Below are 13,346 nucleotides of genomic sequence, written 5' to 3' on the forward strand. Positions count from 1 at the left end.
AAGTTCGCGCCCAAGAAGATGTCTTTGCTACACACTGGCGGCTGTAAAATTGAAATAAGATCGAAGCATGTCAGATTTATAGTCGGGTTTCCTAAATCTTGCTTTTTGCTGTATCTTTAAAGAAATATGTTCACAACGTGTTTATATGGTTATTTCCGAACAGTAACGGATAAGTACGGCGCATGTTTGTGAACACCAACAGCCAGGCCCGCAGCAAGGATGCCCGGGGCGTCCCCGAGGCGACAGGCGCCGACATGGTAACGAGGCGCTATCTGCCTTAAAATACATGGATATGATCGGGTTATTCTCGCTCCAGAGGAGGGTGGGGGCAGCCCCCACCCGAGCCTCCTCTGAATGTGATAGACCCAGAGACTGGGACACGGACAGCGGGAGGGGGGCGGGCGGGCAGGCACACGGACAGCGGGAGGGGGGCGGGCAGGCACATGGACAGCGGGAGGGGGGAATAGAGTAACAGAGAGTTGCATACTTCTGACTCTGTCAACCACAAAGGTCTACTATAGGATGGAAACGGTAACCGTGTGCCAACGCGCCATGAGAAACATGCATTGCTTAGGGAGGAGAGATGAACAGCAAATACTGCAAAAATCAGCCATCCTCTCATCCCAGCGAGCCCTCCCTTCAGTGCAGGCCTAGATGCCAAGTCTCCCATTACATCGACATGTTTTGCTTTGTAGCTAGCAGCAGTTAAAACAATGGGCGTTTAGAAACACTCTTTTTGAGATACACAGAAAGACTTGACGGAATGCAAGATACGCTTGACACGCAGGACCCTTAGGCAGCTGTTAGTCAACGCCCCACCCCCTCCCCCATAAGTCGGCGTTTCCTCGTGCAATTGGTTTAAGGTTTCGTGAATAGATGCAGCATGCTACGATACGCAAAATAAAGTAAACCTGCTCTTTTTCCTTCTACGTTTTTAAATACAGATCTCGCTTTCGCTTCAGTCGATTCCGTAGCTTCCCACACCAAGGTTCAAGAACCAAACGTGCGCTAAAAGGAGGCGGTGGCACCAGCGACTGCTGACGGTCGTGCACAAAGATAAGCTACACCTGCTGCGCGGGACCTAATTATATCGTTTACTCTTTTAAGAAACAAGCGCAATCCACCTCTTTAAAAACCCGAATAGTGCGACATGCACAACGACAACAGCTAGTAACTAGGGTGTATGCCTTCTAAGACTCCAACATAAACAAGTCTTGGCAAAACCAATGAATCTGACGTTGGCGGACAGCCGTTTTGTTTTATCAATGCTCATTTTATTTTGCCAAGGTTTTTACAAATCTATATTGCCGAGGGAGCTACCGGGCCCTCGTCAATCTAAAACAAAAACAACAAGAAACAACGGCACAAACAGGGGGGCAGAGGCTTACCTAAAAGCCTCGGTAGCTGCTCAGAAAACACAGCGTCCTGTAGGGATTCGGGGGCGTGCTCTCCCCTTCCCATTGGCTGGAAGGTAAAATTCCAGCCAATGGGAAGAGGAGAGGGCGGGACTTAAAAAAAGACCCGGAAACGCCCCCGAATCGCGTCTAGGCGGGCCCTCAACTCAGTGACGCTCCTCTCCTCCAATGGCTGGCCAGCATTTACGAGGCCAGCCAATTGAGAAGAGGGGCGTGTTAAGGCCCCCTACTAACAACAAAAGATTTCGGCTCCGCCCACCCACTGCTTACGCAGTGGGACGGTAGCCGAAACCTAAAAAGACTTCTTTAGAAATCACATTTGGGGTATACTAGGAGAGATTTAATGCTGTCACACGAAATTTCAGAAATGGCAGTGTTAATAAAATGGAGCAGCTACAACAGGCCTTGGTTTCTTGAACACAGATGAATGCAGAGACCAATGGCAAATAGATAATAGAAAGCCTCATAATCAGGATACATTTTCATTTTCCTGGGGTAGGACTTATATTTAATTCCATACCAGATAGTGACAGCTTGTATAGAAGTAAATTGAGAACTGGATTACCTTAACATGCATCATTGCTTGCTTCCAAAAGTGGCTCATACTGGGAACTCATCTTCCAGCCCTTTCCCTCTACCTGTCTTTCTATCCTCTTACCCTACAAATAGTGCTTTTTGAAAGTAGCATGCTGCCCTTCACCCCTTCTTTCTATCTGCCAATAGTAATATACAAACAGCAAACACAACTATACTTCATAACTGTTCAAAGGAGTTTTTGATTAGTCACAGGAAGGTTTAAATGCAAGCTTGGTCCCGAAACAGTAATATATGGTGTCCTTGAAGACCTTTGTATGATTAAGGATATGGGGAAATGGACTTCATTTGGGTGACCTCCAACCACTTCTGACATTATAAACTATTTTAATTTGGTCTTATGTCTTGTTCTGGTGGGATGTTCAGGCCTTTTTGACAAGTGAATTAGGACCATCTTGACTAAAAAGCATCAAGTGGTAGCTACCCCCCCCCCCATTTCCATTCTTCAATAGCTCAGTATTGTGTGAGGTGTCCTTGAGGGATCCACCTAGTCCCCTGTTTCTTTGAACATACATACATCTATCACTCGGAGAGTTCATAATTCACTATGCTGATGGCATGTAATTCCTTGTATTTGACTATTTATTCCACAAATTCCATCTTTTGAATGCATAAATGATTAGCATCCAGTTTTCCTGAGTTGAATGTGGACAAAATGGAGGTTCTCGTCACTTGGAAGAATTCTGCCTGTTGTCCAACTACGTTTTGATCAACAATGTTCAGATCAATGCCTACTACCTTCCTGAAAGTTAAGAACCTGGCCTTTGCAATCAACAAAGATTTGTCAGACACAGAGAGTGCTGTCCTCTTCCTTCCTGCAACTTGGCTTGCAAAATTCTTCCTTTCATCCTACATCAGTCTCATGCCATGGCCATTGGAGCCTGTGTCCTGTCAAGCCTTGAACATGTCTGAGTGCTCTTTATTTAAGGCTTGCAGAATTTACAATATTTAAAATGCAGCAGACTCAAATTCTGTGGGATTGTTCTCTAAATTCTACAAATGTGTCTGCATTCCTTAGGGATGGCAGTCTCAGCATTAGTTTCCTTTGCAACATGTCATTTGCATTGGCATGTGATCCTGGGCCATTGACTTCAGGAACCAAGATCCATTGGTTCACATGAGACTGTTGTGGTTAGAGGGTGTTTAGGGTGCTTAGGCCACAAAATATGGAAAAATGCAACTAGCGCTGAGGCTGATTAGTTGATGACCATTTGAGGGCGTATAGAACTCTAAAAACTCACAATATGCTCTAGCCCCTCTTGCCTTTCTCTCTGATTGTTCCGATGGTCAATTGAAGTATCCTTGCACCATGCTTCCTGGAAGTGTACCCGTGTTCAATAAGGAAACAAATATATAAATAATAGATTATGGTGCAATTATATACCCATCCGTCTAAATCTTTGCTTCATTGATGCTACTTTTGCCAGTCTCCACAGTATAATATATCTCAACAGAATTCAACGGTAACAGGTCATAAGCACGGCATCAGACCTCTCTGGAGACGACTCTCCAGGAGTTATGGATTTCAGCATCACCAATGTACACTAAGGGGCCAATTAGGATGGCGGGCGGATTGCCACCGCCATGCAGTCGGTGGCGATCCGTCCGCCATCCGTGCCCGTCCGCCACCTATTTCCCCCCGCCATATTACAATGGCGGGGGGACCATGGCGGACGGGAAGACCGTCCGCCGCTTTTCTGCCGAGGTCGCCTTGCGACCGCGGCGGAAAAGGTCTAATATGGTGGCGGTGTCTATCTGTCTATCAGACACCGCCAGCCATATTAGTATGTGCTGTGGGCAATGCCTTTCCGTGGCGGCAATGCCGCCACGAAAAGGCATACGGTCTTTGCTTTGGGGGTCCGTTGCGGGCCCCCAGGGTGAAGGGGGGGTGAGGGGTGTTTCAAAATACAACATGGCCTGTCATGTTGTGCTTTGAAGCGCACAACATGCTTTTTTAGCATTGCGGCGGGCGGTGCTTTCAGCACCGCCCGCTGCAATGTTAAAAATGCGGGATGCAACCGACACTGTAGCGGGTGCATCCTAATTCGAGGCACGGGACCTCCGCCCCTGTGGCGGACGGTCCCATCCTGCGACAGAATGGCGGACGGACAAAGACCATCCGCCATCCTAATTGACCCCTAAAAGTCCAAACAGATGAGGGGGACATACGATTACATTTCTATATTACCCATTAGAACATGTACACTATAGATTAAGCAGACGAGTAGAAACAGTTAGATATGGCAAAACCACCCTTTTGTAACTGAAAGCTCTGCTGAGTGATCCACTTACATCACCAAGATAGTCAATGTTTTATCACAAATCCACTACAATGTATTGATATATTTTTTCTCAATGTCACAGTAGTCACCCTTCACCTATAAAGCTTGGTGTAAAGTGGGATTGTAATCTTAAAGCAAACATGGGAAGGTATCTTAGTTTTCTAGTGATTTTAAAGCAAAGGTCATTTTTGTGCAGCGGTGTGCCAGGAATCCTGTGTGACTTGGCAAGATAAGCATAAATAGTGCCTGATCAGCAGCGGTTAAGCACTAAATCCAAAGTAACCTTGTAATCTACCATAAAAATGGATTTAACATGGAGGTCAGAGAGACCATATAAACCATCCTTTACACCTATCCAAAGATCATCTCCTGATTATGTGCTGACTTGCTGTGTGGCAATCATGGCACCAAGGGTGTGCTGTGCAGAAAATGGACCACTGCCTCGTAACTAGTTTTGTAGGTAAAATTCAGAATGAGTTCCCCATGCCCCGGCGCTGCTTGCCACCAGCCAGGTCCCCACATAGGAACAACCCTTTGGCCAGCATTCCTACAAGCGGGCGATTCCAAGCAGACAATACAAGGTGAAGGTTGGCACCTTGCAACTGGTTGGGAGATGTGGGCTTGTGTGATATAGGTCTGTCTGTGAATGCAAGGTGAGGAGTCTATTTGTGATTGTAGGAGAGATATGTGCCTGAGAGAAGGGTTGGACTCACAGGCCGGAGGGTCTGTAATTGCAGGGTAAGAGGTTGTCAGTATGAGTGTAGGGTGAGTAGTGTCTGTAATTGAGGAGTGAGCTGTGAACAGTGAGTCCAGGGTGAGCAATGTCTTTGTGAGTCCCGGGTGAGTGGTGTGCCTGCATCTGTGCGTATGCCTAGTGAATGTAAATGTAAATGTGGGTGTACTTGTAAAGCGCACTACGACTCCAAGGAGTATCTAGGCGCTGAAGACCGCTGGGGAACCCGTCCTGGTTTTCCCTGTGAGATGGTCCCTTTCTGGGTATCTCCAGGGTGAAACCAGGCATCCCCGGCGTCTGTGGGGGGCCGTTGTAGGGATGAGGCAAGCTTAATGCCCAGAGTTGCCGAGTGTGTTCCCTGGTTAGAGTAGGCACCGAGGCGAGAATTATCGAGTCCGTTTTGACCCTGGTCCACAACCCTGCCGCGTCAGGAATTGAACCCTGGTCCCAGGCCGTTCTCTGCTTACGGGTCTGCCGCCTCTAACCAGTGAGCCACACCACTTCAATGTGTGTGTGAATGGTGAGTGTTAGGCCTCTGTGAACTCACAACATGCCTCTGGGTGGTGTGTCTGTGTGTGGGATGAGTGGTTAATCTCAGAGTGTGGTTTGAGAAGTGTGTATATGTGAGAGTGTGAATGAATGGTGTGTCTACGCGATTCCAGGGTGAGCAGTGTACCTGTGTGAAACTAAGATGAAGTGGTATGCATGTGTGAATGCAAGAGTGAGGTGTTGGATGACTGTAGCTTTAGTTATGCCTGTATGAGTGCAGGATGAGGGAAGGTCCTATGTGAGGGCAGGGTAAGTCATGTGTAGGTGAATAATGGACCTGCATGCTTGCGGGTGGAAAGGTGTGCATGGTGAGTGGCATGTCTGTGTGAGTGCAGGGTGAGTGAGTGCAGTGTGAGTACAGGGTGAAAGGTGTCACTGAATTTGTGAAGGTCGAAACTGTGTCTTTGTGAGTGCAAGGTGATTAGTGATTCTTTGAGGGCATGGCCAGTGTTGGACTTGCATGAGGACATGATGAGTAGACTTCCTGTTCAGGGTGTGGAGGATCAGGATTTATGACGTTACAACGCATGCTTTTACCATGCATGCTGTTACAACGCAGTTTTTACAACGCAAACCTTTACAACGCATAGCGCTTTGGGGTGCTGGATAGTGAATAGTTTAATTTACTATTCCAACTCCAGTCCCCGTGGACACTAGGGAAGGTGTTGGATAGTAAATTAAATCTATTCCCTATCTTAGAGCGCCCCCAGCCCAATGCGTTGTAATGGTTTTCGTTGTAAAACCTGCGTTGTAAAAGCACTGCGTTGTAAAAGTTTCGTTGTAAAGGATGTTTCCCGGAGGATCACTGTGTTTGTGCAAAGGAGACATTTCTGTATGAGTATAGAGTTATTTTTCCAGTATGTTTTCAGGGTGACTGGTATGTCCGTACAAATGTGGAGTAAGTATTTTGTCTGCGTAAGCACATGGTGTTGCTGTGAGTGATGTGTATGTGAATGCAGGTTGAGCTGTGTGAGCATAAGGCGAACAAGGTGTTTAAGTTAGTGCAGGATTTAGCAGTATGAATGTGTGTGTAAGGGTATAGGAGTCTACATGTGAATATAGTGAGCTATGCCTTTATGGGCGCAGGGTGAAGTGAGGTATTTTGTGAGTACAAGACAACCATCACTTTCAATATATGAGACTCCCCACTTGGCAGTACTACTTATCAGTACATTACAATCAGGGACACTGTAGGTAGTGGAAAAGATGTTTAGTGCGTGGCACTTTCGCTCCCTCAAAAACACAGATTGGTCCATTTGAATATTTTACACATCTATTTTACTACTGAATATGTCACTTAGCCCTGGGCAACAGCCGAAACATACATTTGCCATTTTCAAAGGTGGTTGCGGCATCAAACTTAGCAGTAAATAGATAGCAATAGTCAAAAAGAAATTATGTAAGAGCAGTGTTACAAGAGATTACATTTGTAATTATTAAGACTCAAGATACTTTGTGCACCAACAATTTCATAAATACATGTATATCTACAGCCTCAGAAGAGCTCATGGAGCAGCATTCCCATAACGCCAGGGCATCAGCAGTCTCACTACATCTCATTTATCAGCAGTCTCATGAGAGAGCATATGCCCCCATCATAATGAGATCTGCCACAGAAGCAGTCTCAAAAGATTTCTGTAGTGATTGTGTTTGTGCAGTCTCACCACAGCTCCCTTAAAAGAGTTCTTAGCAGAAAGTGCTTTTGCAGTCAAATGTTTGTGCGAGCTCTCCAAGCATGATGGGTGCCAGTGTGAGTGTATGTTTCTCTGGGGCTTATTTCTCCTCATTATTAATGTGTGCCAGTTTTATCACCCATTGGCATCTTGAGATTGCAAAAGGGATCATAACCATTTGTTCAGCCTGTTCTGTGATGCTAATTGTGTGAATAAAATGAACACCCAAGGAGTTGGCAACATAAAGTTGACCATGGTGACACTGCTACTTTAATCCTTTTGGATGTTTCTGCTGCATTTGATACAGTGGATTATGGCATTTTGATTGAGCATATATTGTACTTGAGTTTTTGACAAAGGGACAAACAGACCTGCTATGGATAAACCCCTTATAAACAATAGGTCTTGCATTTGAGACCTATTGACATTGTCAAATGATTTTAGCCATTCAGCAATCCCCAATGCTGTGCAGCATGGCTAAATAAAAAAACAAAAAGCATATAATGCAGGCAGCTGCATCAGTTTGTAGGCGCATGTACCACTCATGCGTGTGCCTACAAAATGTCCCAGCTGCTTTTTTCCCTTTTCATATGCTGATCAACGGTTCTGATCAACAGTTCATAAAACATGCAAGTGGTGATTGAAAGAATGCTTGCAGTTTGTCTAACCACTGGCATTCACTCATGGTAGTATTCCGACCCACATTCGTTTGCTCACCATGCCACCTCAGTTTGGATCCAGCCATATGCAAATCAGTCTTGACCCTGCTCCTCATGAGAACGGCCAAGCCCGTACTGTCAGGCCAGGTCCTCCCTGATCCAGAACACAGGCAACCCGGGACTGGATTCATCCTAGTTATGGGCTCATCAGCCAGGTACAGGTTGGTTGCAGTGACACAGTGAGCATGGGGGCCATGTCTCTACATATCCATGCCACTTAGGGCAGTATATGAAACACATAAAAGGTGATGGGAAAAATGCATGCAATTTCTCTGACCACTGGCAATTGCTCGGAGTAGCATTCCAGCCCATTGTTCTTTTGCTCACAAGGTCACCTTAGTTTGGACCCAACCATATGCGAATCAGTCTTGACACAGCTCTGGAAACCGTCCAACCCAAAATGCCAAGTAAGGTCCTCCCTGAACTTGTACACAAGCAACCCAGGAAAGGTTTTGCCCTAGTTATTTGCTCATAAGCGAGGTACATCTTGGTTCCAGTGAGAAGTGAGCATGGGACCCAAGTCTGGGCATACCTATGACACTTAGAGTGGTACATGAAACACACAAAAGGTCATGAGAGGAATGCTTGCAATTTGTCTAAACACTGGCAATCACTTGAGTACCATTCAAACCCTGGCATTTCAGGCTAAGCTGCTCCCAGAAGAAGCAAGGTCAAGAAGGATTTGCATATAGCTGGTATAAACAGAGGTGACAAAGTGTGCAAAATAATGCTGGATTGGCATATGATGCAAAGTAATGACCAGTGGTTGAGATTAATTAAAGTATTCCATCCATCACCTTTTGGTATCTTTAGTGTGGCCCTAAGTGGGATGGGTATGCCCAGATGTGGGTCCCTGCACTCTGTGTCACTGACAAAAAGCTGTACCTGACTGATGAGCCCATAACTAGGGCAAAACCAGTTGTGATTTGCTTGAGTTTTGGTTCAGATAGGGCGTGGCTTGGAAGTTTGGGCTAGACTGTTCTGATTGGGCAAGGTCATAACTAATTTGTTCGTAGCTGGGTCCAAACTGAGGTAACAGGGCGTGGAGAATAACAATGGTTTGGGATGCAGCCCCCAGTAGTTTCCAGCAGCTGAGAATAATTTAACCATTCCATTCATAACTTCTTTTGTATACATCAGTGTGTGTGCAAAATAACAATAGATGGGGATGTTGCCACAGGTAATTAATTATCTGTGGCTGAGATTAATTCAAACATTCCATCCAGCACTTTTTGGGATTCAAGTTGGTTTGGCACCTAAACAGAAACAATGTGCTAAAACAGGTGTGGAAGGTGGGAAGACTTCTGTGGGGAGGAGAAACAGTGGGTGACAGAGAAGGTGGGTGTGGCTGAGGGGAAGAAACAAGGAGGACCGGAGCACGGACAAGAAGCAACAGGTGACAAAGAAGGAGGGCACAGGTGAGGGAGGTAACATGGAGAGCAGTGGAATGGAAGTAACACAGAGTGTGGATGCTGAAGAGAAGGGATGAGAAGAGAACCAACGCTGAGGGAGCAAGGATCTACACGAGAATGAAGCAATAGGGGAGAGCTCGTGAGTGAGTGGAGAAAGGAGGGACAGAGAAAAGAACACGTTTAACAGATAGCAACAGAGTACTAGGGGAGACAGGTACTCAAGGAAGAAATCTGGAAAACACATGCCCTTTTGTTAAGTGTTTAACCAAAAAGAAAAAAAAATTACTTAAAGCAAGAAGTGAAAGCACAACACCCACCCAATAAAAAAGATGGTACAAGAACCATGCTTCATGGCAGGGACAAACGCAAGATTGACAACAAAGGTGACAAATAAAAGGCAGGCAACTGATAGTGAGAGAAAAGCCAACCAATGGTAATCAGTGGGTGGGCTACAAGCTCCTGTATGTTCTTGCTATGCCCAGAATATGTCTTTTGCAACCAGACAGTCTATCTGGTAAGCTCAACCTAACTTGATCCAAATTAAGTTTTAAACCGATTACTGCTGATAGTGAAATATTGCATATTACCTCCCTTTAAACACTGACATTTGCAGATTGCTCAGTTTATAGATCTTTCAAAGACAATTACTGTAGAGCTTCTGGGTACCCTAACTGCTTGAGCTTGCATGCAACTGTGAATGCATTTGTTAACATGAAATAAAACATTTTGTGAGAGCCTCTACAATTCTACCCAAGTGATGGAGCTGAAGTTCATTACAACATAAAGCAATTTGGCAATCTAATAGTTATCATGTTGAGGGTATCTGCATGGATGATGTGAAAAAGCAATCAGACTTGAATACTGGTCAAGTGGGATACCATATTTCTGCCTCCAATCTAGAGGAGGGAAGGGAAAAAAGGTGGAATGCAATGTTTAATATATTGTGTGAAAAAAATCAAATATACTTTAAACTTTAAGTATGACTTTTAAGTTATGCTAATGTAAGATTAAATTGCCTGTCAATGATTTATAAAATAGAGGGTTGAAGACTCTTCATTTTGAGTTTGATCTGGAGGAACAATAGCCATGTCTTCTTCCATGAGCGTTCCATTACTGACCTCTGCACAGCGGTGAAGTTACTCTGTTGCACAGTTTCATTGGCATTCACAATGGCAACTTATCACCTAACATGGACGATAATTTTTAACACATATCGGGCCAATGTCACATATTAAGCTTCTTTGTTTCTGTGAGTGTGCGGGTAAATGCAATGTAAACTTTCTTATTTTAGATTCCCCCCATCATTAATATCATCAATTGTTCCAACTCAGTCTGTGAGATGACTGGCAACAGAAGCATTATTACTGTTCTCTGCCCACCCGTGCTTGTTCCAGTTTGCATAGATGGAAACCCACCAGCAAAAGTATATGACGAGGACCTGTGCTGCTTCCATTATGAGTGCCGATGTAAGTGGCAGAAAATTTATTTTGGCTTAAGTTTCTTTATGGTGCTAAAGTTTTTCTAGCTTTTCTGACAAGAGGACAGAACTGTTAATGCTACCTGAAATCTGGGCACCATACGATAAGCTGTACAATCCCAAAGAGTAATATCTTGGTTTGCAGCTATGCGGTGCCTTATGGTAACAAGCAGTATGATTCGAACTATGATCTTTCTTTAAAGCTAGGCTGGTGTTTTAAGAATCAAAATGTTCGCAATATCCTGGGCATGGGCTTGATGCCCAGGTTTTGGGTGGTTTGTGGTTTAGCAAGATGTTTTAGAGCATCTGTATATGGATGGCTTTAAAATGAGATGAGCGGTGATCACTAGAAGAACCATGCTCTTTTGCAAGGAAAGATTGGAAGAGGGAGAATTTCACCAATTTGTCAATGACAGGTCACTATCAAAGAATGCTCTGAGCTTGAGGCCTCATTTGAGAGATTTGGCACAGGGCAGCCCCGCAAGAAATCTTTCTGTGTTGTGTGCGTCAAAAGAAAAGGGAAAGAATGAGCCATATCTTTGCAAAACAGCACATTCCTGTCCTTTTCCCCTGTGCTGGCACACAATGGACTAGCAATGTAATTATATTGTTTTCTTTTCTCTCCCCCTCTTCTTCCAATTTTTTCCTCCAAAGTTTGTATTAATTTCCTTGTTGAATGGTTGTGGTGTAATAGGCAAATGTACATATTATTCAAGACAAACATGGTTTATTAATTGTCCTGAAGATGATGCCACGTATCTGAGGTCTGGCATCGAAACGTCGACACCTTAGTACCATATGTTCTCATAATACTCACAATGTATTTCACAATGGTACCTTAAAGCAATCAAGTCTGTACACTGAATACTAGTACACAGACCGCCTCGTTTGCACTTGCCTGAAAATTGCTGTTTTGTCTTGCTCTCTGTGGGTCACAGGCTGTGCCCCCTTGACATTACTTCTGATTCATTGTTATTGTTTGCATTTTGTCAAATAAATTCCTGTCCGGCTGGACAAAGGACATATTGGCTATTTAGCGTAAGTTTATTTTCACCCTGATTCTTCAAATACTAGGGTCCACTGTCTTTAGTAATAATATCTTTGCAAAACAGCACATTCCTGTCCTTTCCCCCTGCGCTGGCACACAATAGACTGCCATGTGCCCCGCAGACACCCTTCCCTCATAGTACAAGGGTGTCTGCATTGCAGGTGTCCTGCAAAAAAACAATCACAAGAGGTTTATTCCTCTTTCTGTATATGCTGCAGATTGCAGCACACATAAAAAAGAATTCCTTGGATGTTGTGTGGGAACTGTCACAGCAACGCCCATAGAAAGCCGATTTTATGCAGAGTAATGCATGAAAGAGGACCATATTTACAGGGCCATGAAAAGCCGCGCAGGGTGGCTTTGTGTGGTCTTGTAAATATGTGAAGACACACTGAGTCACTGGTGCGTCAGACAATGTAATGCACTGGCAGTGCAATAGGTTTGTAAATAAGCCACTTGTTTTTTCCACACTTTGTGGTAGGCCAATAACATCATCAGTGCAAATGAAAGGTGAAGGATCCACTAGGGCACGGAGTAGGATTTCATTTTGGGACTGTGCGCCACCGTCTATTGAGCATTATCCAGCAATAGGAGTCTTCAAGTATGTCACTTATACTTCTAATGTGAACTAGATATGTCGTCACCTGTATGAATGTGGTGGCCAAGACGTACACAAAGTAGGTTACCAGGGCAGAGTTGGTTTCTGAAAAGGTGGCAACTAGCTTGAATGGCTTGGTTTAATCACTCATAAAGGTTAGGGCAACTGTGCTGACTCCACGTGAATAATCAAGCAGTTGAGAAGCACGTCTTGGTCAATGGTGTGAAAGGCCTTTGAAAGGTTGAGGAGTTTGAGAGTAAATGCCAGACTGTAGGTGAAGGTAACTAGAGGGTCCACTCTGACATAGGTGACATGCGTAGTTTACTGCAACAGTGTATCCCCCGGAGAAGCTTACAAACAAGTGAAAGATATTCGTTGGCAATTCTTAGATTTCAGTGGCTTACTTTGAAGGATGGGGGATTTTAGTGCTAGGAAAAAAATAATGGATTGCCCTTCTTCATGCTCTTCCAAATTTTTGCAAATTTTAAAACATCCAGTGTTTAAACAAGCCATAAACAAGTCAACAAAATTCCATTCTCTTCTACTCGACAAAGCCACGTTCAGCACAAGAAAACACGCTTGGATGGTCATATCAAACTATAAAACTCTCACTGCAGCCCCATATCTAACAATTACATTCCCGGCTTGCAAAAAACAAAAGTTAATGGGGCTCCGTCTGGGAAACTTTCCATCAACTATGGACCAACCAACTTGGCTACACGACGGACCCAAAACCTGTAGACTATGTGGGAGCAGCAAGGAGGACTTTACTCATCTAGTTTGTATCTGCCCGAATTTAGCCCAAGCGCGAGCAGTTTGTTTAAAAAGGGCAATGAACGAACGAGG

The 13,346-nt window shown here is 44.5% G+C and overlaps 1 protein-coding gene across 1 annotated transcript in view; it reads left to right on the forward strand.

Moving 5' to 3' along the window:
- Positions 1–13,346, forward strand: part of LOC144823881 (mucin-2-like) — a 1,553,567-nt gene that overhangs the window by 1,218,775 nt on the left and 321,446 nt on the right. The window contains exon 32 of the mRNA XM_078682769.1: positions 10,669–10,843. Within this exon, the coding sequence (XP_078538895.1) occupies positions 10,669–10,843 (175 nt within the window). The remainder of the gene's footprint in view (positions 1–10,668; positions 10,844–13,346) is intronic.

The sequence above is a fragment of the Lissotriton helveticus genome, chromosome 3_1 (assembly GCF_964261635.1).
Source record: "Lissotriton helveticus chromosome 3_1, aLisHel1.1, whole genome shotgun sequence".
Lineage (NCBI taxonomy): Eukaryota > Metazoa > Chordata > Amphibia > Caudata > Salamandridae > Lissotriton > Lissotriton helveticus.